Source organism: Melanotaenia boesemani, chromosome 6 (genome assembly GCF_017639745.1).
Source record: "Melanotaenia boesemani isolate fMelBoe1 chromosome 6, fMelBoe1.pri, whole genome shotgun sequence".
Lineage (NCBI taxonomy): Eukaryota > Metazoa > Chordata > Actinopteri > Atheriniformes > Melanotaeniidae > Melanotaenia > Melanotaenia boesemani.
Window position 1 is genome coordinate 5,275,450 of NC_055687.1, and position 27,470 is coordinate 5,302,919.

General features: G+C 41.1%; 1 protein-coding gene across 4 annotated transcripts in view; it reads left to right on the forward strand.

The window, feature by feature from the left end:
• Positions 1-27,470, forward strand: part of LOC121641946 (asialoglycoprotein receptor 1-like) — an 80,113-nt gene that overhangs the window by 40,662 nt on the left and 11,981 nt on the right. Inside the window, exons 6-10 of one of the 4 annotated variants that reach the window (XM_041988357.1) lie at positions 1,744-1,895; positions 3,052-3,167; positions 4,269-4,397; positions 10,074-10,292; positions 10,453-11,004. In XM_041988357.1, the coding sequence (XP_041844291.1) occupies positions 1,744-1,895; positions 3,052-3,167; positions 4,269-4,397; positions 10,074-10,146 (470 nt within the window). In that variant the 3' untranslated portion in view covers positions 10,147-10,292; positions 10,453-11,004. Of the gene's footprint in view, positions 1-1,743; positions 1,896-3,051; positions 3,168-4,268; positions 4,398-10,073; positions 10,293-10,452; positions 11,005-21,100; positions 21,167-22,194; positions 22,270-22,545; positions 22,654-26,559; positions 27,007-27,470 lie in introns of those variants that run through there. The other 3 variants (XM_041988359.1, XM_041988358.1, XM_041988356.1) reach the window with 3 other exon arrangements.

Below are 27,470 nucleotides of genomic sequence, written 5' to 3' on the forward strand. Positions count from 1 at the left end.
TTCGAGCCCTGTCTTCTGTAATGGTGGATTGTACAAGTTGCCACAGCCACAAGCCACGACACAAAGCATGACTCTGCAAGCTGTGTGTTGCAGCCAGTCTGAAACTCTTGCACGTTTGCTGGTAAATTGCCAGCAGTTTAAATGGTATCTTGACATTCTTACAGATTGGTGTTCAGGCTGGTGGAGGTGTTCTCCTTTCCTCTGTTTGTGTTCAGTCCTCAGTATTCTCTCAGAAATTCAACAACTTCACAAGGTAATTTTTGTTACAGCCAAATTTGCTACATGGTTGACACTAAAAACTTTAGTATCAATGCTGTTAGCATTGATTGGTGGTATGTATCTATCTTTTCCCTCTTTTTGTCATATCTGACTATGAATAGGACAACTTTGTTCACTAATTTGAATGATAAACTTAAATTTAGTTCTCATTAAAAGACCTACAAAGAAATAGAATTTAAAAAACACATACTCATTAATTAGTCAGTCATGCTACATAACAATGTCTTCTCCATTTAACGTCTTTTCAACAAAAGCTTGTGCAAAATGTTGGTTAAATACATTTTATTACAATATATCAGGGAGCTTAGCTTTCTTTCACTTGAAGCAGAAAACAAAGGAATAACACCGGAAATCACAGGGGCAGTGCTGAGCAGAATATCTGACATGTGACCAGCGAAAGAAATGAACCAGACAAGAAGAAGAGGAACAGGATGGGAACAAATAAGTAGAAGAAGAATAAAGACGAGCACAATAACTGTAGAAATTGTGCGAGCTTTACAACCGCCCAAAACAACCTAAACAACTTTGTAGATGCGTTAATGCAGCAAAACGGTGTCTGAAACTGACGTCAGCTCGCAGGAATGAACTTAGCACTGCCCACTAAGGGAGAATTTAACCTGAAAACCATGGCAACGCAAAACATGCATGGAAGTATGAGGACGGTGACACATGAAAACGCTTGAAACAGATTTCACTATTTATGCACATAATGGAGCATAAATGGTCCTTTAATTTCTGAGGACGTGCACAAACAACGAATCAAACGTGAGGCACAAACACAAAAACATGTAATTAAATGAGTTTACTTTCTGCCTTAGGGGTTTGTCTTCTTTTCCTTTTTCACCTATATGTGCATTAATGCTTCACATATACTTCTTAAGATACTCAGACTATGAGACTGATTAATTTAACACATTGCATCAGGATTTTTGTCAGATCCAGTTTACAAGATGAAGAAAATATTCAAGATATTACTATACTCTTTGTTATTTTAATATTTTAGAGACTTCTGTGGGTACACAGTCAGTATCAAGGCCAAATGAAGACAAGTCTGCTAAAGAGCTTTGTTTTTTATGCAAACTGACTATTAAATAAATACTTTTTCCATGAAAGGAAGTAAATTCAAGTGACAAAGATAAGGCTGAAATGTATTGCTGGGGCTCAAGACTAACTCCAAAAGGAGGTGAAAATCTCAAAATTATCTATTAGATGAACAAAGATATTTTTCCCATCTCCTGTTAAAAAAAAAAAATTAAATTACTTTAAAAAACAAAGAAACAAAACAAACAAAACAAAACAAATAAAATAGTCAAACTTCCGATGAACAATTTCTTACAAAATTGAAGCATAAAGAAAATACTAAGTACCTGATGTATTAGTTAAGATCAGTGTGTATCCTGAATTAGACATTTCGTTGCACTGAGTTAATCTGGTTCCATTTTTCTTCTCATTTCATGAACACAGCGTGTCAGTCGTGTCGCACCGGCTGGATTCAGTACCAGAAAAAGTGCTACCTGTTTTATGAAGACAGTCCTTGGAAGACATGGAGTGACAGTCGACAGTACTGCAAAAATAAAAACGCAGATCTGGTTGTTATTGATGACCTGCAGGAACAGGTGAGTTTTAACACAAACACTGCACCAACATCATTTCCTAATTTACCAAAATGCCATTTAAAGATAAATAAATAAAAGTTCTGATCAGAATTTGGTCCGTAGATCATTTGTTCATTTAATATTTAATTAAAATAATAAAATCATCAGTATGTTTTTCATCATTCTTTAAGGAATTTCATGCAAATATATGTATATATATGTATGTATATATATATATATGTATATATATATATATATATATATATATCTGATCTTGAAGGTGCCGAAGATTCTCTTTCTGCAAACCGGTGCTGTGTTGAAGCCAGTTTCCTCGTTGAGATTTGTTCCCCCTCCAGCCCGGCCACGTCCACCTGCTAGAACCGACACATTACGACCAAGAAGTGTGAAAACGTCAGAATTTATTAATTAAAATGGTAACAAGTGGTCAAATGATTCATAAATAAAAATGCATTATTATTACATTTTATTTTAAAATGACATAATTTGAGCATTTTCACATTAAAACTGCATTTAAATTGAAAACTCTTAAACCTTTATAAAGGCTTTGTCTTGTACATGACAGTATTTGTTATATAAGGTTGTTGAGAATACAAAATAAAGAAAGTCCTTCTTTCGAGGACGCATTTCTTTCCTGTGTGGATGGGTTTTCAGGGTTGAAGGGGGAACGGATCTTAACGAGGAAACTGGTCTCAATACAACACCGGGATTGTCGTCTTGGTTGTTGGAGGTTGCTCGTCTTCCCTTGGCTGGCCTCGGTGCGCCGCAGTCACTTTACGCTACTGCTGCATCACCACGGTACATCCCACCACCTGTCTCCCTGAGGGGCCAACATCCACCCAAAAGCGTTGTGGGTTTTAGGTGTAGCTGAGGAAAACCCATACCATATCACCACTCTGACAACACACGAAGCAGAAAACACCTTCCAGCTCACAGAAATCCAAGAAATTAAATATAAAAATGAAAAGTCGTTTTTCTAGTTTATTTATTTAAATCTTAACTTAAAATCAAAAGTATAAAAACAGCCTGATTTTAGTTTATTTTAGATTTCTAAAATAAATTTACAGTTGAATATTAAATGATGAATACATGAACCAGAATTGATGCCATTAAATCTGAGATACATTTATTTGATCATAAGCAATAACATGAATTACAGCAATTCATCGGTCAAAACACGAAGTACTACTTTGACCAGCATCACGGATACTGGATGGGGCTGCAGAATAATGGCACCACGTGGGTCTGGATTGATGGACACAAGGACACACTTCAGTAAGAAAATATTTCTTTTAAAAAAGTACTTAAATATTTTCTTTTTCCCTCAGTTTCTACAAACTTTTATTATAAGAAAATTTGAACAATTTCCTAAATGCAAAATATACTTGAATTTGTCATTGAACTGCTTTGGAGCTTCACAGTGGTTTGTAAAAGTACGCAGCCCGCCTTGGCCTTCTTTCTGTTCTTTTCATTTCAACTGTAACACATGTTTTTTCCTTTTATCTTTTTACTTTGTTTTGTTACTCTGTGTTTGGACACTAGTGCATGCATATGTATTCACCTTTTCAAACCCTTAAATAATCTGGAGTTTGTACTGTGAAGCAGGTTTAGTGCCTTACTGAGATAACTTCTAGTTCAGCTCTGGTTCTTTAGGATCACAAAGCTGGTTCACTTCTTGCCAGGTTTCTTTTCAAATTAGCATTCAGTACGTATAAAATGCACTAACTCCTGACCAGGAGGTGTTCCATGAAGCTGGATAAAGGGAAAGTTTAGTCTGTTTCAATAAGTCTGGCTTGTCTCAGTGGGAGTTCTATTCCATCATTGTGGCTGAAATTAATCCCTGCTGAGTTACCATGGTAACTACAAGAACAAGTCTGCTCAGAGCCAGACTAAAGCTGGATTTATACTCATGCGGCAAGATGGTACGGACTGATGAAGATGGCAGGACTCTAAAACAGAAACAAATACTAAATAAACTATTGTGAACAGGGTTTATTTACAACAAGGAGCTTTGATGAGCTGAGGTGAAGATCTGGTTTGGGGATGGAGTGATGTGGTGGTGATGGAAAGCTTCCTACTGACAGCTGGTTTAGTCACATGACTGCTGACGTCTGAAGCTGTTGATTGTGCACCTCAGTAAGAAGTTAATTGTCTTTGTAAAGATGGATGTTGTTTGTTGTATGACAGCAGATGGACAATTACAGTTTTTCATGAAGATTAACAGCGTTTTACCTTTTATTGAGAGAGAGAATTGTCATGGTTAATAAAGTAATTAAGTCATTGGTTGTCATGGTGATACAACCTGGTAAGAAGTGAATCATCTTTTGTGAAAATGGATGATGTTACATGTGCTAATTTTCATGTTTTCTTTTGAAGGTACTGGAGGACTTTGAATGCTAAGCTTTATGGACTGATGATACCTGGGACCAACATCAGTCAGAGCTGGGACTCGGGAGATATTGAATTTCAGAACAAATTCATCTGTGAAGATGACGTCCTAATAAGGTCCAATTAGCTAATAGTGTGTTTGTATTCTTCCTTTTTATCCATCCATCCATCCATCCATCCATCCATCCATTTTCTTCTGCTTATCGGGTCGCGGGAGCAGCTGCCTAAGCCAGAAACCCAGACTTCCCTCTCCCTGGCCACATTCACCAGCTCATCTGGAGGGATCCCAAGGCGTTCCCAGGCTAGCCAAGAGATGTAGTCCGTCCAGCGTGTCCTGGGTCTTCCCCAGGGCCTCGTTCCGGTGGGACGTGCCCGGAACACCTCACCAGGGAGGCGTCCAGGAGGCATCCTAAGCAGATGCCTGAGCCACCTCATCTGGCTCCTCTCGATGTGGAGGAGCAGCGGCTCTACTCTGAGCCCCTCCCGGATCACAAGCTTCTCACCCTATCTCTAAGGGAGAGCCCGGCCACCCTGCGGAGAAAACTCATTTTGGTCGCCTGTATTCGCTATCTTGTTCTTTCGGTCACTACCCACAGCTTGTGGCCATAGGTGAGGGTAGGAACATAGATCAACCGGTAAATCGAGAGCTTTGCCTTTCGGCTCAGCTCCTTCTCCACCACGAATGATCGATGCAGAGTCCGCATCACTGTAGATGCCGCACCGACCCGCCTGTCAATCTCCCGCTCCATCCTCCCTTCACACTCAGCTGCGAATCGCTCCAGTGAGAACTGAAGATCAAGGCCCGACGAAGCCAACAGAACCACATCATCTACAAAGAGCAGAGACCCAATCCTGAGGCCACCGAACCGGATCCCCACAACACATTGGCTGCGCCTAGAAATTCTATCCATAAAAGTTAGACAGAATCGGTGACAAAGGGCAGCCTTGGCGGAGTCCAACCCTCACTGGAAACAATTCTGATTTACTGCCGGCAATGCGGACCAAACTCTGACACCAGTTGTACAGGGACCGGACAGCTCGTACAAGCGGGTCCGGCACTCCATACTCCTGGAGTACCCCCCACAAGAGTCCCCAGGGGACACGGTTGAATGCCTTCTCCAAGTCCACAAAGCACATTTAAATTGGTTGGGCAAACTCCCATGCCCCCTCAAAGACCTGGAAGAAGGTGTAGAGCTGGTCCACTGCTGTACGACTGGGACGAAAACCACACTGCTCCTCCTCAATCAGAGGTTCGACTATCTGACGGACCCTCCTCTCCAGCACCCCTGAATAGACCTTACCAGGGCGGGTGAGGAGTGTGATCCCTCTGTAGTTGGAGCACACCCTCCGGTCCCCCTTTTTGAAGAGGCCTGCCAGGCCTGACCAGCATCCTCTCCCACCATCTGAGCCAACTCATCACCAGGTGGTGATCAGTTGACAGCTCCGCCTCTGTCTTCACCCGAGTGTCCAGAACATGCGGCCGCAAGCCTGACGACACGACTACAAAGTCGATCATCGAACTGCGGCCTAGAGTGCCTGGTGCCAAGAACACATGTGGGCACACTAATGTCTGAACAAGGTGTTCGTTATGGACAGTCCATGACGAGCACAGAAGTCCAACAGCAAAACACCACTCGGATTCAGATTAGGGGGGCCGTTCCTCCCAATCACGCCCATCCAGGTCTCGCTGTCACTGCCAATGTGAGCATTGAAGTTCCCCAACAGAATGAGGGAGTCCCTGGAAGGAGGGCTCTCCAACACCCCCTCCAAGGACTCCAAAAAGGGTGGGTTCTCTGAACTGCTTTTTGGTGCATAACCACAAACAACAGTCAGGACCCGTCCCCCTGCCCGAAGGTGGAGGGAGGCCACTTTTTCGTCCACCGGGGTAAATCCCAATGTACAGGCGCCAAGTCGGGGGGCAATGAGCATGCCCACACCTGCTCGGCGCCTCTCACCGGGAGCAACTCCAGAATGGAAGCGCGTCCAACCCCTCATAAGGACATTGGTTCGAGAGCCCAAGCCGTGTGTCGAGGTGAGTCCAACTATATCTAGCCGGAACCGTTCAACCTCGCACATCAGCTCAGGCTTCTTCCCTGCCAGAGAGGTGACATTCCACGTCCCTAGAGCTAGCTTCTGCAGCCGAGGATCAGACTGCCAGTGTCCCTACCTCCTGCAGCCACCCAGCTCACACTGCACCCGACCCCTATGGCCTCTCCTGCAGGTGGTGAACCCATGGGAGGGGAGGCCCACATCACCCTTTCTGGCTGAGCCCGAGCAAATTAAACATTAAATATCCTGAAATTGTTTTAATTAGAAGATTTTATAAGCTCTGTATTAAATAGCTTGAAGTTCCAGATCAGTTCTTTTGGTTAAAAACAATTTAAGGACTGCAGGATTTCTGTAATTCAGTCCAACAAGGACAAAAGTTTGGAGTCTGATCAACACTGAGGGAACAATCCCTGTACACACTATAAGAAATGTGTTTAACTATCTATTCATGTGGTAATCTGATTTTATTCTACATTAAGACCCTGAAGGAATCAGGAGATTCTCTGTTAATGATCTGTGCCACCAGCTTTTCAGTCAAAAGATTCTGTTCAATGAATGAAATTGTTTTTAAAATGTTTGTGGTTTAAAGAGAGTTTTTGTTTAGTGGTTTGTGTTTTTACAGTAAGAATGAATAAGATTTTTTTCAGTGGGCCACACACAAGAACAAAAAGGAAACGTGTAACCAGACTAAACACACTGAAGGTAAAATATAATGCACAGAGTTCTCACCAGTCCACAGAAATTCTTTCTGGTAAAAAAAAATTGCATTTAACTTTATTTGGTAAGACAGTTAAAGGAGAAATAAGTAGCATTGACACCTAGTGTTTCAAATCCAGAACTGCAGTTGAAAGCTAAACACACAGAGTTCTTCCTTCCTTTCCCCCCTGCTCCCCCTCGGAGAGTTTCATGCAGGTTGCCGGTTTGTGAGAGGACGGCTCTTTTATGTACAGTCTATGGAGCACAGAGAACGTAGCACCAGCAAATATCATGATGACGAGCGAAGATGATTAACACGCAGTAAGTTGCTATGCTTTGCAATGCTAGCCCTAATTTCACCTGCTAATTTACTTTAGCATAAAATGGAGTGTAAACAAAAGCTTCATTAATAAACAAATGCCACGTAGAGGCTGTTTTCCCTTAGTCTCACTTAATAAATTAATTTGATAGTAATTTAATAAGTTTATAAGGACCAACACACTATTCACTTGGCCAAAACATTTTGCCTATTTGTTGTTGTAAACTAATAGGCCACCAATTTACTCAATATATCCATACAGTCACACAAATTAATGAGTGCCGAGAAATTAATTAGACTAAAATCTTTTTTAAATCAAGATAAGCTTTTCAGTTAATTTAAGCAAAATTCTAGTACTTACCTACTTTGCCAGCTATGCATCCATCTTGAAATAATTTTATTTTAGTGCTACTTTTTGTTGTTTTTTAAAATTATTTTAAACTAATACCTAATACCAAACCTATGGCCCGGTCACATATGTTTGAATACAGACAATGGAAAAATGTCAGTCTTAGTCTTACTGGACCTCAGTGCTGCATTTGATACAGTCGACCACAATATATTGCTTAAATGACTGGAGAACTGGATGGGCCTCTCTGGTACTGCACTACACTGGTTTCGATCTTATTTAGAGAATAGAAAGTACTTTGTGTCAATAGGTAACTTTACATCTGAGCAGACAAAAATTACATGTGGAGTTCCCCAAGGTTCCATCCTGGGGCCTCTTCTGTTTAACATCTACATGCTCCCACTGGCACAGGTCATGAGGAAAACAAAATTAGTTACCATAGCTACGCAGATGACACACAAATGTATATTACAATGTCACCAGAAGACCGAGGCTCCATACAAGCTCTTGGTAAATGCATTGAGGAGATTAATGGCTGGGTGTGTCTGAACTTTCTTCAGTTAAACAAAAACAAAACTGAGGTGATGGTCTTTGGTGCGAAAGAGAAACGATTAAAGGTCACCACAGAGCTTCAGTCTATACAACTAAAAACCACCAACAAGGCCAGAAATCTGGGTGTACTGATGGACTCAGACCTTAACTTTGAAAAACACATTAAGGGAATTACAAAGTCAGCCTACTATCACCTTAAAAATATATCAAGGGTAAAAGATCTGATGTCTCAGCAGGACCTGGAAAAACTAGTCCAGCTTCCATCTTTAGTCGGCTTGATTATTGTAACAGTGTTTTTACAGGTTCTACCTAAAAAATCAATTAGACACCTGCAGCTGATTCAGAACTCTGCTGCTCGACTCCTCACTAAGACCAAGAAAGTGGACCACATCAGTCCAGCTCTGAGGTCTTTACACTGGCTGCCTGTCCGTCAGAGGATAGACTTTAAAGTTCTGCTGCTGGTCTATAAAGCTCTGAATGGTTTAGGACCTAAATACATCAGTGACCTCTTGACCCAGTATGAACCTGCCAGAACCCTGAGGTCATCTGGATCCAGTTTCTTATCAGTTCCCAGAGTCAGAACCAGACATGGAGAAGCTGCATTCAGCAGATCAGCTGAAACACTCAGTTTATTTCAATCCAGGTTAAAGACCCACCTGTTCTCTGCTGCATTTCAGAAGTTTTTATTTAGAAGTAAAAATCTACATCTGGTTCTTTTAAGCTGGATTCATGCTTTAATATTGTCTTTCCCCACACTGGAATTTTATTTCTTGCATTTTATCTATTTTATTTTAACATCTTCGTTCTGTTTTTATTTCATTCATTGCATTTCTTTTGATCTTTGTTTTTTTAATGCATTTGTATTGCTTTCTCCACCCTGCTGAAATGTAAAGCCATTTGAATTGTCTTGTACATGAAATGTGCTATACAAATAAATTTGCCTTGCCTTGATACTGGATATGCTCAGGACCAATCATGAAATTTCTATTAGTATGCATACACTGTAGACGTGTTTAAAAGAAGCTGGACTGTATAGACGATGCAACTACTTGCACTTCCTGAGGTGAGACATGCTATTTTGACTGAACTGCAAGGACCAGGGCAATTGTTCGGCTATCAGACCATGTGGCAAGTTCTCCATCAAAAACACGAAGTAGTTATGGGGCTGCTGAGGCAACTGAGTCCTCAAGAAATTGCTTTAAAAGCTTGCAGGAGGTTTACAAGATGCACGTATCACTCCATGGAGCCCAATTACATATGGCATGTAGACGGAACTGAAACCTTTGGCTTGGCCCTTTCAGGCTGTATTGATAGGTTATCAAGAAGAATGTGACTTGTTTGTGGAACAACAAGCAACAATCCGAGTGTCATCGCTCACAATTATATAATTGTATATGTCAAGAGTCTTGGAGTGTTATCAAAGAGGCTACAAACAGACCTTGGGACAGAGAATAGGACTAAGGCAGCAATACAATGTACCCTCCATCGTGTGTGTATGGACTATTACGCTGGTTCATCAAGCTACAATTATGGACCATCAACAGGAAATCAGTGCATCGAGTCATGGTGGTCTTTTCTTAGAGGATGAGGTGGGAATATTTTGTCATTTCATTCCATATGGAGTTAATTACCATTAATAATTATTTGTTCAGTTACAAAAGGTACTCCAACATTTTATTTTTTTTTTAAGACTGAAAAAGTAAAACTCATTATTTTGTTTATTTGTAGCATGTTTTAAATGTGACCTCAAACAGAATAGGGGAGACATTTCTTAAATCACTATACATTGAACAAGAATAAAGGTACTTTAAATCTAATGTATCCTCAGGTCTCAGTTTTGGATGGACTTGTTTGGAGACCTAAGAGACTCTGGAAACTTCAATGGAAGCCATGAACACTAATGTTTGCTAAGATTCTGCTTCATCAGTGTTTTGCAGAAAGACCTGGATGAATGCAAAGACCTCTGGAACAAACACAGGATCTGGCCAAGCAGACTTGCATCATGTCCCGGGGTGATTCCAAATGAACTTTGTCTCTTACCACACAGGTAACTGACATCTTCAGAGAATGGAATAACCCTTTCGCATCATACAATAATTAAAATTGATACTTTATTGCTTAAGCTGGAAGATATGTTGATCATTGTATACATTGTTTCGGCCCCAGGCCTGTACACTCATGAGAACTATGCAAAACTGCTATGCCAGAGCAAGGCGAGGATTGGCTAACGCTCCAAGGCCACGTCCCCTCCCTCTGATGTCCAGATTGGACGGCTACCCACCCGGACAAAGCAAGGATGGCAACCCGGAAGAACTCCTCTGCTATAAAAGCTGCTCAGAAACAACCTGTCAGGGCGGCTGTGTGGTTGTGTGACACCAGAGCGCCCAGGTGGCTTTGTTCGTGAATAGTGGAGAATTTTGCTGGTAAACGTATAGATAATATTGGATTTGTTTGTGCTGAGCTTTTCAGATTGCGTTCTTGGTTGTGGTGAAAAGACTCTCTCTGTTAATTAGTCTAACCGCTTTTGTTGTGGCGGAGTTTTTGGTTTGTGTATTGATATTTGTGTTAACCTGTTTAGTAACTGACGCTCTCATTAGGAGACACATTTTGAGTTATCTAATTTGGTTCTTTTTTTGGTTTGTTTCTTAGTTGTAGGTTTATAGATATTCCCAGAATTTATCTGGAGGACTTTTTGTTTTTGGTTATTGTAGAGATTATTACACCTGAAAAAGGACACCTTTTGTTTAATAGTTTAGAGATATTGCCGGGTTTTTTCTTTTATGGAAATCCTTTCTGTTATCTTTAAAGTTCCCGAGGTATTTTGTAAATATTTCTGTGTTTTGTTTTATATATTTTGTGCCGGAATAAAATTGATATTCCTTTTACAAATCTCCGGACTCCGGATATTTGTCATTTGTTACCTTTACCTTGTCACTAGCCAAGGGGAACGTAACATACATGGGTATGATACAACTGTTTATAAGCTGTCTCTCCTAATACTAACTTATATAGTTCCAAGAGATATTGATCATATTCACCAGTACATACAGTGACAGGTAGGGATAAAACATTAACAGTCTAAACTATTAGGAAAACTTCACACTTGACATTCTGAATAAAACTTTGTAAACAGTGTTTGTATTAACATTTGTTTATTGTACACACTAGCTCAGAACCAAGAAAAACTGTTTTGTTACACATTTAGCTAAGTTGCTCATCACATAAATGTGTTAAAAAGATAGCTTTGCAAAGGTAGTATGTCAACAGCAGTTGACTGACACATGGAACCATAAACATTTAAAAACATCCAAATCCTGGAGCATTTTGTATCCCAAAATCCACATTTGCCTTGAAGACACTAGGACCTCAAGAGAGGAAGCTTCAATGTATTTGCACAGGTGTTTGCAGCTGGAAAAGGCGAATCGTTTAAAAACTGAATGCGTGGAGGTGGTGTCATGCCTGCTGGTGGAAGTGCTGCCAGGCCTGTGGCAAACATCAACAAATCTTCCAGGGACACAGCCGTCACTTTCTCTGAAAGAAGAAAGTCAAAATTATAGCGCATTGTTATTAATGAAAATTTATTTCCTTATATCTGCTTTCCTTTTATTAAAACTAAAAACTAAGATTTATAAACACAACATTTTGAATAAGAAAAGAAACAGTATATACAAACCTTCAGAATCAAGGAGATAATCTATCCAAAAGCCAAGTGTTTTGCCCTCCTTCTGCCGCCTCTTGCTCCCTTCTGGTTTGAAATCTGGTTGGAACATGTTCTCCAGTTCAGAAGCATTCAGGACTTTGGCAGAGAAGCATAAAACTGGGACCAGAACACTGGAAAGCTGCTGCAATGCAAAAAAAGGAAGACTCGCCAGTCCATCTTTGAATCTATTAAGGATAGAAACACTAAGGATTTGCATTTATTCTTTTATTTATGATTATATGAGAAGGGGACAAAACAAGATGGTATCAACAGAAAGTATATTAAAAAGGAAAAAAAAGAAATAAGAATTTAAAGGGAAAAAGCCTGTTAACTTTGATGTCTGGACAGGTAATAATTTCTTATTGTTCATATTATCACAGGGATGCTAATTAATCAGTATTTTAATAGATATATGAAGGTTTCACAATGTCAGTGGCTGTTTTAATGAGCGATGCTGGTTTCATATTGAGAAATGAGCTTAGAAATGTGGATTAGTTCTAAACACTACATCATATTTTTGATAATTAATGGCTGACAGGTTATTAATTACCATTGGATGGCACTGAGTCAATAATGTACCATCTGAGGTACTCCTCCACGAAAGCTTGCTTCTCACAAGTCTTCACACCTCGGAGGCATCCAGCAGTTTGGAACATGGTGCTGTTTTGCAAAATTATATTTTTGATTTCTGCTGTGAAAGGTGGAATTCTGTCCATTCAAAACATAAAATAAACTACTGTGTAATCTTGATTTCCGTGCAGATTTCATGCATAGGCGCATGAGAAAAGAAATGTTTTTAACCTGGACTTAAATATGTCTATATTTGGTGAAAGTTTAATCTCCACTGGCAGTTTGTTCCACTTGTTTGCAGCAGAACAGCTAAATGCTGCTTCTCCATGTTTAGTCTGGACTCTGGTCTGGACTAGTTGACCAGAGTCTTTGGATCTAAGAGATCTGCTAGGTTTATATTCTCTGAACATATCACAGATGTATTCTGGGCCTAAACCATTCTGGGATTAGTAAATGATCAGAAGGGTTTTAAAATCTATTCTGTGACTGACTGGAAGCCAGTGTAAAGATTTCAAAACTGGTGTGATGTGTTCAGATCTCTTAGTCCTGGTTAAAACTCTAGCAGCAGCGTTCTGGATGAGCTGCAGATGTTTAATGCTCTTTTTAGGAAGTCCTGTTAAAAGACCATTACAGTAATCCAGCCTACTGGAGATGAATGCATGGATGAGTTTCTCTTGGTCTTTCTGAGAGACTAAACTTTTAATTCTGTTGATGTTTCTGAGCTGGTAAAAAGCTTCTTAGTGAAGCTTTGATGTGGCTGCTGAAAGTCAGATCTGAGTCTATCAACACTCCAAGGTTACGAACTTGGTCAGTGATTTTAAGAGCCCGAGTCCCCATGTGTTTGCCAATGCTGACCCTCTTCTCTTTCTACCAAACAGAATAATCTCAGTTTTGTCTTCATTTAATTGTAGAAAATTCTCCTTCATCCAGGTGTTTATTTGCTCCAGACACTGACACAATAAGTCTATTGGACTGCAGTCATCTGGTGACAGAGACACATAAAGTTGTGTATCATCAGCATAACTTTGATAATTAATGTGAAAGTTCTGTAATATTTTACCCAAAGGGAGCAGATACAAGTTGAACAGAAGAGGTCCAAGGACTGACCCCTGGGGGACTCCACAAGTCATGGCCACTCGCTTGGATTCATAGCTGCCGATGGTAACAAAATAACTCCGGCCTTCTAAATAGGACCTGAACCAGTTAAGAACCGCTCCAGAAAGTCCAACCCAGTTTTCCAGCCTGTGCAACAGGATTCTGTGATTTACAGTATCAAACGCAGCACTGAGATTCAGCAGAATCTGGACTGATACTTGACCAGGATCAGTATTCAACCTAATGTCATTTAACACTTTGACCAGAGCTGTTTCAGGGCTGTGATGAGGTCGGAAGCCGGACTGAAATTTATCAAGATTTCCACTTTCATTTAAAAAGTCATGAAGCTGGTGAAATACAACTTTTTCAATAACCTTGGACATAAAAAAGGTTAGAGACAGGTCTATAGTTGTTCATTATAGAGGCGTCTAGAGTCCTTTTCTTTAGGAGGCTTAATAGCAGCTATCTTTAGTGACTTGGGAAAAATGCCTGATGCCAGTGAGCTATTAACTATCAGTAGAAGATCACTTTCTACTGAGGTAAAAACTGTTTTTAAAAGTCGGATGGTATCATGTCCAGAGTGCATGTTGTTGATTTCAAATGCCAAACTGTTTCTTCAGTAGATGATAATCTGTGGACTGCAACGTGAGTGTAAAGAAGGACCTGTCAGAGAACGATCAGGTTCAATCAGGATTTTAATGACAAGCTTGGAGATCAATGAGCAGCTTACAATGGAGGCAAAGGAGGGAACAAACATGGAAGTCCAAACAACAGTCAGGTGAGTCAGAGCCGGGAAGGAGGAAGGTGGAAGGTCCAGCATTGCTGATACGATGCCCGACAATGTGAGAGTGTGGAGCAGGGGTATATGAAGCCGGGTAGGGAATTGGATGCAGGTGTCCTCTATCAGTAATCAGGAGACTGACTGCTGTGAAGCTTGGCAGGAGTGGGCGTGTCCGTGACAGAGCCAGGTGCAAGTGTAACGTGAGGAGCTGAAATTCAGTGCAAGACACTTTCACATTCAGCATTTTTCATGCTCATATGAAAACGTTGTTATAAATGTAACAAAATAGCTGATTCAAAGGAATAATATAAAGCACATACTTATATCATTGCTGAGGGCAAAACACCAAACCTACAATTTCTTTCTTTTTTTTTTTTTTTTTTTTTGCACCACTACTAAATAAAAATATGTAAATATGTAAAGGACAGATGAAGGTTATTATTGTGATTAAATCTTTCAACCTTTGTATCACAATAGTGGGAACAAAGACAGACTTCCTAGATCTGACAAACAAATGATAACAATCAATTTCCATACATGAACTTCAGGTCTCCTGCATTGTTTTCTGACGTTGGCAGATGATTTCAGTTTAAATGTTAAGAGGAACCTGTTGGTTCTCCATGAACTACAACTGGAATTCCTCCTACAGTAATAGCTTTAAATATGCGTACCAGCTTCTGTTGAAGGTTGGTCTCATCCTCAACTCTGAAACAGCAACAGCAGCAGATGATCTTTAAGGATGGAGGAAGAAATACATTACTCAACTCTGGTTTTTAACAAAAATGCGTCACCTTCAAAAGGTAAAGAAGTCCTGATTTCCTCATATTAAACACGTTTAATATGTTTGATTTTAAGACGTCTTTAAATGGTCTGTTTAGTGAAGTTATGGAACTAGTTCTGTTTGTTTCCAGTTGGCTGTTTTACTAAACTTAGACACCAGATTCAGCTGGGATTTTCCAGTTATCCCAGTTGAACCTACTTGTCTTTAGGTTTCACTAAAAACTGGAGGTTTAATCTTTATTGCAGCTCATCTGCTCCAGACTAGACCATCAGTCAAGCTTAGATTTTTCAGTGTTCAATCAGGAGTCAACCGGTTCAGGAAATGCTTCTTTGTAGAGTTGTTTAAAGCATTTCATCCATGTTTTTAATCCAGACTAATGTACTTTTATTATTATTATTACTAATTATTGTACGTTAAAATACAATCAATTGTCCCAGAAACAGAAATTCATTTTTCTTGGATCGTCATTATTTCCAGCTGGTGTAGGTGTGTGCAGCTTGATGTTCAGTGAGGAATAAGCTTGCTTGTATCACTGTGGTTGCTGAGATGATTGGGCCTCATTCACCAACAATTCTTACATACAAATTTGTTCTTAAGTCCTGCTTTTTATTAAGAGTGCAGTATTCACAGATATCTTCATATCCTGAATCCCTTTGTCTGACAAACACGCAGGAACATTTGAGTCTTTTTTTTAACCTGTCCAGCATCATGACAGCAGAATGATGGTCTGGCTGTTGTATTGTGCAGAAGAAATTTACTCTACTAAGAGGAGCCTTTTGGATACAGGGCTCCCCTTTAATCTTAAATGTTATTCTTTTTTATTATTTTAAAATATGTTTTTGCTTATAACTGCTGGACTGGACCATAGAAACAGCAGAAAGGAAAAGGTGGATAGAGGAGAAATAGGAAGAGAAAGTATAGAAAAAGGGAGAATAGAACAAAAGGTAGAAAACAAACCGCAAGAACTGCAATCAAAGCTAAAGAGAAACTAAACAGCTGCTACACCTGGAAAGAACCAGTAAACAACCTAAAGGCTTCTAAGAGAACACATCAGACTGAAAACCATGAACATGAACAAAGAACACAACAGCAACTAGTGTGTGTGTGTTTGTGTGTGTGTATGTAGGTGTGTGTACTAAACATTAGGGGTTAGTTGTGATGAGTGATCATGCAAATGCAAACGGGTCTCCTCCAAGGATCAGAGGCAGACTAAGAGGGCCCCAAGCTCTGGGCAACCATGCACCTGGACAGAAGGAGGCAGAGGAAGGTCACAGCCACACCCCTAAGAGAGAGCATTAGAAAGCTAAAGTAGAAAAAGATATTAACATATAAGAGTAGAAAAAAACTACTATAAGAATTTACAGTGAAACATTCACAGTACAAATTTTACAATAACAGATGAAAACGTAACAAAAACCTACAAAATACAAAGTACAAAAATTAAAATGTAGTAAAATTCAGTCAGATTTCTTTAAAATAATTTTGGTCATTTGCATGATCATTTTATTTTTAAAGAAACTGCAATAATCAGCTGGTGATTCTATGGATGGACTTGAGAATAAACACAGCATTAATGGAGCAACCCGCGAACGTCGCCTCAGTGGAGAAAGGGGATGTTTTAACCATTTTTTTCCCAGTCAGAGGACTCCACACCCGCACTTTACCCACATTTTTTTTAAACTTGCGACAGTCCAGCTGTGTTTTGCTCCAATGTGTTTGCTCTAGAGCAGGCATGTCAAACTGGTCCAGCAAAGTGGTCTCATCTGGACCAGTCAGGCAGCACTTTGAGGGTCATGTTCTTTGATTTCTCAAGTGCTTTTAATACGATTCAGCCTGCTCTGCTGTGTGAGAAGCTGCAGAAATTCCAGGTGGATCCCTCCACAACCACCTGGATTTACGACTACCTCACAAACAGACCACAGTTTGTGAGACTGAAAGGTTGTGTGTCTGAGATGGTGGTCAGCAGCACTGGAACACCACAAGGGACTGTACTTTCACCATTTCTATTCACGCTGTACACCTCAGACTTCCAGTACAACTCTGAGTTCTGTCATCTGCAGAAATACTCTGATGACTCAGCAGTTGTTGGGTGTATCAGTGATGGACAAGAAGCAGAGTACAGAGAACTGGTCGGTCAGTTTGTGAAATGGTGCGGTGACAATCATCTCATCTTGAATACCAAGAAAACAAAGGAGATGATTGTTGACTTCAGGAGGAACAAGAACACACATAGAAGTGTTTCCATCATGGGAGAGGAGGTGGAGGTGGTGGAGGAATACAAGTACCTTGGAGTTCAGCTGGACAACAGACTTGAGTGGAAAAGCAACACTGAGTACATTTACAAGAAAGGTCAGAGCAGACTCTACTTCTTAAGGAAGCTGAGATCTTTTAACGTCTGCACCAAAATGTTGCAAATGTTCTACAGGTCTGTTGTTGAAAGTGCAATCAGCTTTGCAGCAATCTGCTGGGGCAGCGGCATCAGAACCAGAGACTTGAAAAGAATTAACAAACTGATCAAGAAAGCTGGTTCTGTGCTTGGAGTAACTCTGGAGCCGCTGGAGTTGATCATCAAAAAAAGAATTCTGTACAAGCTGACGAAGATAATGGAAGATCCTTCACACCCTCTACACAACGCCGTGACGAAACAACAGAGTGTGTTCAGTGGGAGGCTTGTTCAAGTCCGATGCAAGACAGAGAGATACAGAAGATCCTTCCTTCCAGCAGCTATCAGGCTGAAGAACAAAGCCCTTAATTAATTAATGTGATTGTTTAAAAAAAAAAAAAAAAAAAAAAAAAAATTACTACTACTACAATATTGAATTTCCCTTTGGGATTAATAAAGTATTTTTCATTTCATTCATTCATTCATTCAAAGGGCCGTGTGGCTGCAGGTTTTTGTTCCAGCCAGCCAAGAGCACACAGTTTGACCAATCAGCTGTCTGAAGACTGAGATCAGTTGATTGAATCAGTCAAATCTGGTGTGCTGCTGCTTGGTTGGAACAAAAACCTGCAGCCACACGGCCCTTTGCTGGACCAGTTTGACATGTGTGCTCTAGAGGATCTCGGGTCTTCTTGGTTTGTGCAGCAATGGCTGTTGGTGATCAGCTGATCGGCTATTGTTACACTAGTTTATCGTTTAGCTGAGAAAGAGGAAACTAGCGGTTCATGGTTCACACCGTCACATTTTTACCCCAAAGTATTTCTTTTGGCAGGATCTTCTCTAACACAGTAGCTGACGAAAGGATTTATACTTCAGCTATGCAGGGGTGGATCTAGAAAAGTTCTGATGGGGGGCCAGACAGGAGCACTGACCAGGAAAAGGGCGGCACAAATTAGACCTTTTTTAGGTTTAGATTATATGAAATATTGAACTGATTATTGCAATTAAAGTGATCATCTAATGTAAAAAAATAAAAAAGCAAAATAAATCGTGTAAAACAAACAGTCAATGATCTATTTTATCATCAGGTGTTTACTTTGAGTAAAGCTGCTGTAGGACTTTTATCACCACTGCCCATCATTTATCACTTTTATCTCTTGGTGAAGTGGTAAGAATACCTTTTTGTTGGAGCACAATTCTAATTCTTACTTATCTTTTTATTTATTGCTGGCAAAGTTGTTAAATTAAATCTACCAACTCATGTCTCAGATTTTCTGTTGTGGTCTGTGGCTGCTATGTAGGGTGATCTGGTTAAGCAACATACTTCCTGTCTTGTTCCTCATGCTTGCTGCCACTGCTGCTGTGACATGAAAAGCTGCCTGCTTTTCATGCAACTTGATTATACACTATATTGTCAAAAGTATAGGCTCACCTGCCTTGACTCCTGATTAGTTTATCCACACCAAACTCATTCATGTCTTAATGGACCTTCTGTGTGCACTGGTGCACAGTCATGGTAGAACAGGAAAGGGCCATTCCCAAACTACTCCATATGGTTCAGAGTTCCTTTCACCGAAACTAAGTGGCCACGCCCAGCTCCTGGAAACCAAGCCCAAACCATAATCCCTCCTCCACCAAACTTTACACTTGGCCCAATGCAGCTAGATAAGTACCGTTCTCCTGGCCAGAACCCTACCCTTACCAGTTCATGGCTGAGTTCCTTTCGTTCCCAATCGCTTCCACGTTGTCATGATACCACTGAAAGGAAATTTCATGACTAGACTTGTTGCAGGTAGCATCCTATTACAGTACCACGCTGGAATTTTTGAGCTCCTGGAGTGACCCATTCCTTCACAAATGTTTGTAGAAACAGTCTGCATGCCTTGATTCTCAATAGAGTTGTAACAGTTGTAATTGTGGAATGGCCCTTTAAGACTACTTTTAGTTGTCTACTAATGATGACGTCAGCAAGATGTTTTGAGAAGAGAGGAGATCGTCTTGCGCACGCTTGGACTACAGACGGACATTTTGGGAGCTCAGCTCTTATTCATTTCTTTTTCCCCCTCGTTGTGACGGACGTGTTGTGTCGCACTGTTTTATTTATGTAAAATGAGACAGTAGCCGTCCAACCGGGCTTTATATGGTTGATGAATGTCCTTTTATTAAAGAGCACGCACTGTGAAATCTTCAGTACCAGTGTCGCTGTGAGTTTGTCAACCTTGTGGCAGCTTTATCCAGCTAACTGGGCTAATTCCCTTTTCCACAACACGCTTCCCCGTGTTTTGGAAGTGATTGGAATGCCTGGTTTCAATTATTTGGATGCTTGAGTAAATACTTTTGGCAATATAGTGTACTAAATGAGCTTTTCTACATCTCAACAACACCATGACATGAAAAGTTCCTACAAGCTACAAGCTAAGTTAGCCAGTGACTAGCAGGGACTGGCAGACATAGATATATGGACCACTGTCACTGACGTCACACCGTTCTTTTCCACGTTGGGTGGCAAAAAGCTAGCTGGGTCCCCACTCCTGCAATAGTGACTATTCACTGTTTCTCATCAAGGATAGTGCTAGCAGACTTAACACTTTCCAAACTACTTCAGCACTTACGAGGTGAAATAAACGTGTACTTGTTGGTGCTGAAAATCCACCTGATTTTCCAAATTCCTGGTTTAAAAAAACTCCAAAACATCCAACTGATGGAGATATTACCTGATTTACCTTACCTTGACATTTACAACTACCTAGACCAGGGCTACTCAATTCGGTCCTACGAGGGCCTCAATCCAGCAGGTTTTCCATGTATCCCTGCACCAACACACCTGAGTCAAATTAGGTGGCTCTAACAGCCAATCAGGTTCTACACAATGACTCATTAATTTGACTCAGGTGTGTTGGTGCAGGGATACATGGAAAACCTGCTGGATTGCGGCCCTCGTAGGACCGAATTGAGTAGCCCTGGTCTAGACAATCGATAGGGGCAGAATTAAAAGCACACAAGTCCGATTAGAGGCTTATAAATATTTCATGGCAGGATGAGTATCAGACCTTCAGCTGTGGAAAGTGCCCCAAAGTATTTCCTCTTCATGTCAAAGCTGAGTAAGAAACAGCAGATGCAGATAATGTTAATGCAGTGTAAAAATTAGGGATGTCCCAGTGATATATTTAAGAGTTGATTACTGTGAGAAAACATTGCTATTTTAAGATTGCTTTGTTTATTGAGAGTACAAAGGAAAACATTAACACTGCTAGCTCATGTTAGCTCCCAGCTAACTTCTCCTCTTCAGGTGCCTCTCTTTATATTAGTTCCCAACAATAAGCCTACATTCAAAACAGCTGTACAACTCCACCCTTTAAATCATCACCATTGATGACTCCAGTCTCCTACATGGAGCAAACAGACAGTCTAACCGCACTCTTCTGAGACTGTAGGTGTTGCTCTGCAGAAATTTACTGATAGCTTATTTTGCTAATATGAATTAGAATACAGAACACAGTCTACAAACTGCTTCTTATCAGTTATGCATTGTTGTTTCTATCATGCAGAGGAAAAAGAGGATGTGACAGTTTATTCTGGGGTAAAATTTGCAGAGCCTGTGACTACTGAACCAAGTAAGTAATAATATTTTACTACAACATACAATATACTGCACTCTTCTGTTCTTTGGAGCTTGTTGCAGGTCTTAAATACTTAAATGTGGTACTGTGTTGTCTAACCTGTGCTGTTCACAGTTTATACAAACAAATTCAAACATGTTAGATTTTCCAAAGATGCTGCCATTTTTGGACTTATCTAACTCTGTTGCTCAAAGTCTACACCATCGAATCTTCAGCGTATATAAATTTATATATGTTTTTTTTTTCCTTTTTCCTGTCCTGTCCAGCATCCTAACATACAGAACAGTGGTCTGTGTGCCATATTTTGCTTGACAGATTTGCTCTACCAAGGGAGACATGTTATATACATGGGTGCACTTGATATTTTTATTTTTTACTGTACTCTTATTTTCTTTTCTTTATTTATATGTCAGCGCCGAACCTGACAGGGAGATAGAAGAAGAGGGGAAAAAGAGAGAGAAAAGGACAGGATTAAAAATGTGGAATTAACAGTTGTCTAAGCTGCCTAAACACACCACAAAAGAAATATATATATATATATATATATATATATGTGTGTGTGTGTGTGTATATATATATACAAACTACCACAGTTTATATTTTATCTTATAAATTATAAATAGTGGAGATGGTGTTTGACCTTGATTGTATAGGTCAGTGGTGACCCATGACCACATCAATTCACTTGTTCTAACAGACACCTGGGCATCCACATGGATGAAGCACTAGTGTGAAAACTTAATGTAAAAGTTGCATTTTCTCTACAGTCTCAGAACATTTATAACTTAGGAGTTGCTACTTCTTTTATATCATGTGCTGTTGTATGTTTGCATTTATGGACAATTTGATAGTGCAGTTAAAAGCTTAAATTTGAACAGATGGAAATCAGAAGTGTCAGTCAATATAACAATCCTATCAACAAAGCATAATTAGACAGCCTAAGATAACACCCACACACTTCAGATGAGTTTCTTCAGGCTGGCTACAGGGTTCCCATAATTGTTAATATTTCTGTCACACAGAGGAAAACAAGGACCCGACTACCACTTCAGAGATCAAAGCAAAAGAGCCTGAAGCTACTGTATCAAGTAAATTTGGTAAGTTTGAAAATACCATTCTGGCATTTTGAGGGTTTCTAGTACATGCACATTCACCAGGTACCAGACGTTGAAAAGGTACCACTTCTAGTACCAGGCTGGACCCCCTTTTTACTACAGAACTACCTTACTTTTTAGATTGAACAAGGTTCAGAGGTTTATTTAAAAGAAGAAACTTACTCAGTTTTATAACATATGGTGTCTGTACACATTCCAAAATAGTAAACTATCATAATGTTTAGTCATTTCAGATTCACTTTTTTTCACCCCAAGCAGAAATTGAACCAGTTGCAGACTCTCACTCTCGCACTCATCTCTTGCCGATGTGCTTGGGGATACTTTGCATCATCCTGTTGGCGAGCATTATCGGCCTCATCGTCTACAGTGAGTTTTATTTAAGCACTAAACTATAATAAACAATTAAAGCAGCTTACATGATCGTTGTTTCAGTGTGGGGAGAATGTTCTAACCAGAAGATAAAATCGAAGAACTCTGTAATGGGTTTGGATTAAATAACTTTGTTAACGTCTCTCATAATTATTAAAAGTATTCCTTAACAAATTCAATACACTGCTCAGATGAACTTCTACATACTTGAATGGTGCTAGTTACTCACAATCAGCCTCTTCAAGTTCTATCACCACATCACATTGCAGCCTCTTCTAGAGCCGCCACCTTATCATGGTAGTGGGGTTTACATTTTCCAGTGATATTAGGAGCTATGTTGTCAGAGACCTCATGACCCTGGAATGTCATCAAAGGCCAAAAAGGTCTCTACATGACAGACCAGACAAAGTGCAGCTCAGCAGACCCCTATCTATTCCCTTGCCCAGATATGGGTTCCTGGGGCCCCCTCTGGAGCCAGGTCTGTAGGTGGGGCTCGTGGCAACTTGGTGGCCAGGCCCTATGCACATGGGGTCCCAGTCAAGCTCAGCTCAAAAAGGTGACAACAGTCCCCATGGGCTAACCACCTGTGAAAGAGGCCATAGGGGTCAGGTGCAATGTGAGCTGGGTGGTGGCTGAAGGTGAGGATCTTGGTGGTCCAATCCTCGGCTGCCAAAGTTTACTCTAGGGCCGTGGAATGTCAACTCTCTGGCGGGGAAAGACCATGATCTGGTGCACTCACCTCAACTCACTGCTTGGTGGCCTCTGGTCTCAGGCTTCAGATGATGTGGTGGTCCTGTTGCCTTCATTAGGCTGTGATCTCCAACTCTTACTGGAGTGATTTAAAGTTAAGCGTGCTTAGCTGAGATGAGAATCAGCACCTCCAAATCCAAGACCATGGTCCTCAATCGGAAAAGGCTGGTGTGTCCTCTCTTGGTCGGGAAATGGGGATCTTGTTTATGAGTGAGGGATGAATGGAGTTCGACTGGCATATCGGAGCAGTGTCGGCAGTGATGTAAATGGTAAAAGGTGCATATTTATATAGCGCTTTACTGTACCTGGAATGATACCCAAAGCGCTTTACATCACATTCACACACACATTCACACACTTAGGGCGGAAGCTGCCATGCAGGGTGCTCAACCACAACCCATCAGCAGCAATTAGGGGTTCTGTGTCTTGCCCAAGGACACCTTGACATGAATTCGACTTGGCCGAGGATCGAACCGGCAACCCTCAGGATACAAGACGACCGCTATATGTTATTGAGCCACGCCGCCCCATGTGGACTTTGCATCAGTTTATTGTGGTGAAGAAGAAGCTTAGCCAAAAGGCAACCGGTCACGCTACATTCCTACTCTCACCTATGATTACCAGCTGTGGGTAGTGGCCAAAACAACAAGATTGCAAATACAAGCAACAAAAATGAGATTCTTCTCCCCGGGTGGCTGAGCTCTCCCTTGGGTGAGAAGCTCGGTCATCCTAGAGGGTCTCAGAGTAGAACCGCTGCTCCTCCACTCTGAGGGTAGCCAGATGAGGTGGCCCGAACATCTGGCCAGGGTTCCTCCTGGATGCCTTCCCTTCCTGAGGAGGCTCCAGGGAAGACCCAGGACATACTGGAGGGACTATAAGCCCGTTTCCATCAACGGGTGTGGGGTGGAGCGAGTAGGGACGCATGTTTTTTTTTATAATTCCAAATGCAAAAACTGGGAAGGGTACCCTAATATCTGACCCAACCCATCCTACTTTTTTTGGGACCCTTCGGTTGGGGTACAAATCTAACTGAAATGACCCCAAAGGTTGGAGCTTGACATGATTGATTAGTTGAAAAGAAAAAGTCACATCCCTTGCGACCTGGCATGAAATGTTGTTACGAAGCACTGCCAAGATGAAGGAACATAAAGTGGTGGATGACTGGCATTCTCCTCCTTTGTTTCTGAGTCGTGTTTTGGTTATACTTTAAGGAAGTGGTTGTGCTGTGATGGCATCAGGCTATTACGTAGCTGAGGCTTTAATCACTATCCGCCTGATACTCCGCCTTTCAGATAAGGTTAAAAGATTACAGTTTACAAATCATATCCACACCCTAACCGTCTTGTCCCGACCTCCGCCCGTTGGTGGAACCAAGGCCTAAATGTCTCTCCACTAGCCCGGGAATGCTTGGGATTCCCCAAAGGGAAATCAAATAAGTAGCCGGAGTGAACATAGTCTGGGTTTGTCTGCTTAGGCTGCTGCCCAATCCCAAATAAGTGGTTAGAAAATGAATGTGTGGCGTTCTGGTCATGCAAGGGTCAGACAGCACCACCCCGGAACTTTCACCCGGGAAAATGCACCAAGTTGGTGAACTTACCACCAGGCACCCAGGTTCAATATGCACGAGGCAGAGACAGCAGTTCCAATAAACAGATGAATTTATTAAACAAAAAAATATCAATTAAAATAACCAATAAAATCAAGGGAATAAATCAGGGCTGAGACCTACTTGGTTGAGGAGGGTCCAGACAAAACGTAAAGGGGGTCCCAGGAACACCACAAGTGAGGTAAAACAAACAAAACCAACTTAAATCCACACGACACACAGAGGGGACACCACAAACACCACTAGAGACACCAATCCAAAGGCTCAGCACCTGATAAAAGAAAGAAAACAGAATTATAAAATACTCTCAATGAAACAAAGTCACTAAAAACTTGATAAAAGAAGATAACCAAAAGAACTGCCTCTACTCTTAAACAGGCACGTGCACGCGTGCACACTAGCTCAGCTAATGGCCGTCAATAGAAGAAATCAATCTAAGTGGTCAGGTGACGGCATCAGTGTCCACAACGTAGTCAACATTTCCAGAAAAGCAAGAGTTAGCCCCAGCACGTCACTCCTGATGAAGATCCTCCAAAATGACTGCGCCCGAGCAAAGCGAAGCACAATGAAGCACAGCAAAGCAAAGCAACAGCGGTCCCCAACAGACATGATCCGGTGCTGCACGGCCACTCCACAGCTCAAATCGGGTGATCTGGGATCGCACGGCGTATCGCGGAGCTTTGCAGGCCTTCTTCCTCTGCAGCTTGGCGTCAGGCACCGTGTTGTCACACCGCTGTGTATAACCCAAAATCCAGGGCTGCACATTAGGCGAAGAAATCCACAAAGTGTTATAAATGGTAAATGGCCTGCACTTATATAGCGCTTTTATCCAAAGCGCTTCACACACTGATGCGGAAGCTAGCATGGAAGGCGCTCAACCATGACCCATCCGGAGATATTAGGGGTTCGGTGTCTTGCTCAGGGACACCTCGACATGAGCTCTCCGGGCCGGGCTCGAACCGGCAACCCTTGGGCTGCAGGACGACCACTCTACCCACTGAGCCATGCCACCCCCCTGCAGCATGCAGCATCAGCCTAAAGGATCAGTGAGCTCAGTAAGGAGTGCACAGCCTGCAGCAATACCCAATGAGTCTCTGAAACAATGATCAGAGTGAGCAGCACTAGATGGACAAACAAACAGTTTGCAGAGACGGCTGCTAGCCTACCTGCACCATCCAGGAGGGGAAGTTCGGGATTCCAGGAAATGACATAAGCCCAACCACCAGCAAGCGAGAGGCAGCCTGCACACCCTGCTTGCCTTTTATATGATCGTCCCCCCCAGTAACTGGCCGACCAACACGTATGGCAATCAATAACACACGTGACACATATGTGTTCTACTACAAATGGATAGATGGATCATAAAGCAATAGAGAGATAAATTTTTCCCAAAGATCCATCAGCTGGTGTGTTTAAAAGGTCTTAATGGACTTGCGCTGATTAAAGCAACCACAGATAGCCAGTGGATGACAATTAATAGTAAAGTGATATTTGACTTTTTGTTTGATGTACTAGTTTACTAATGTGCTGTCTCTTTTCCTTCCTAGTCACCACAGTAATGAACAAACTGGAAGCAAACCTCAGCAACCTTAAAGAACAAAATGAGCAACTGATTGTGGAAAAGAGAGTCTTAGAGAATCAGACTGAGCAGGTAACGATGGAAAAGAGAGTCTTAGAGAATCAGACTGAGCAGGTAACGATGGAAAAGAGAGTCTTAGAGAATCAGACTGCGCAGCTAACGATGGAAAAGAGAGTCTTAGAGAATCAGACTGAGCAGGTCACAGTGAAGATGAAAATGTTTGAGAATCAGACTGAGCAGCTAATGATGGAAAAGAGAAGATTGTTAAATCAGACTGAGCAGCTAACGATGGAAAAGAGAAGACTGGAGAATCAGACCGAGCAACTGAGCAGAGACAGAGACGACCTCAACTGGACACTGGGAGTCATCCTGACATTCAACAACTTTCCAGTAAACGAATTTTGCCCAAACAAAAGTAAGTACTAAACTAAGTCAATATAGCTAAGACAGTTATTATTATATTTTATTAAGGAACATGCAAATATATTTAGCTGGATCATAATCTCAACTTTCCTTCGTTGTAGGAGTTGTGCCACAAAGACTTTATTTTTTTTTTAGATTCAGTCTTTAATTGTGAGAAAACTTTTTTTTTTGTTGTTGTTGCTTGTTTAAAAGCTCCATTTAAACAAGACAAAAACAAACTAAACTCACCAATATGTCACTCAAACTCTCAACACTCCAACACTACTCTTGAATTAGGAGGAGATTTCTTGGGCTTTATCTCTGTCAATACATTGCATCAAAATTCAAACCACTTTCTGAACTGCTACATGCTTTAAATGCCACTGACGACATCGCTCACCATAAACAATATGAGTGTTGGAACAAGCTGCAAACACTTTCTCCATTTAAAGGTTGAACTACTGGGGGGCTATTGCT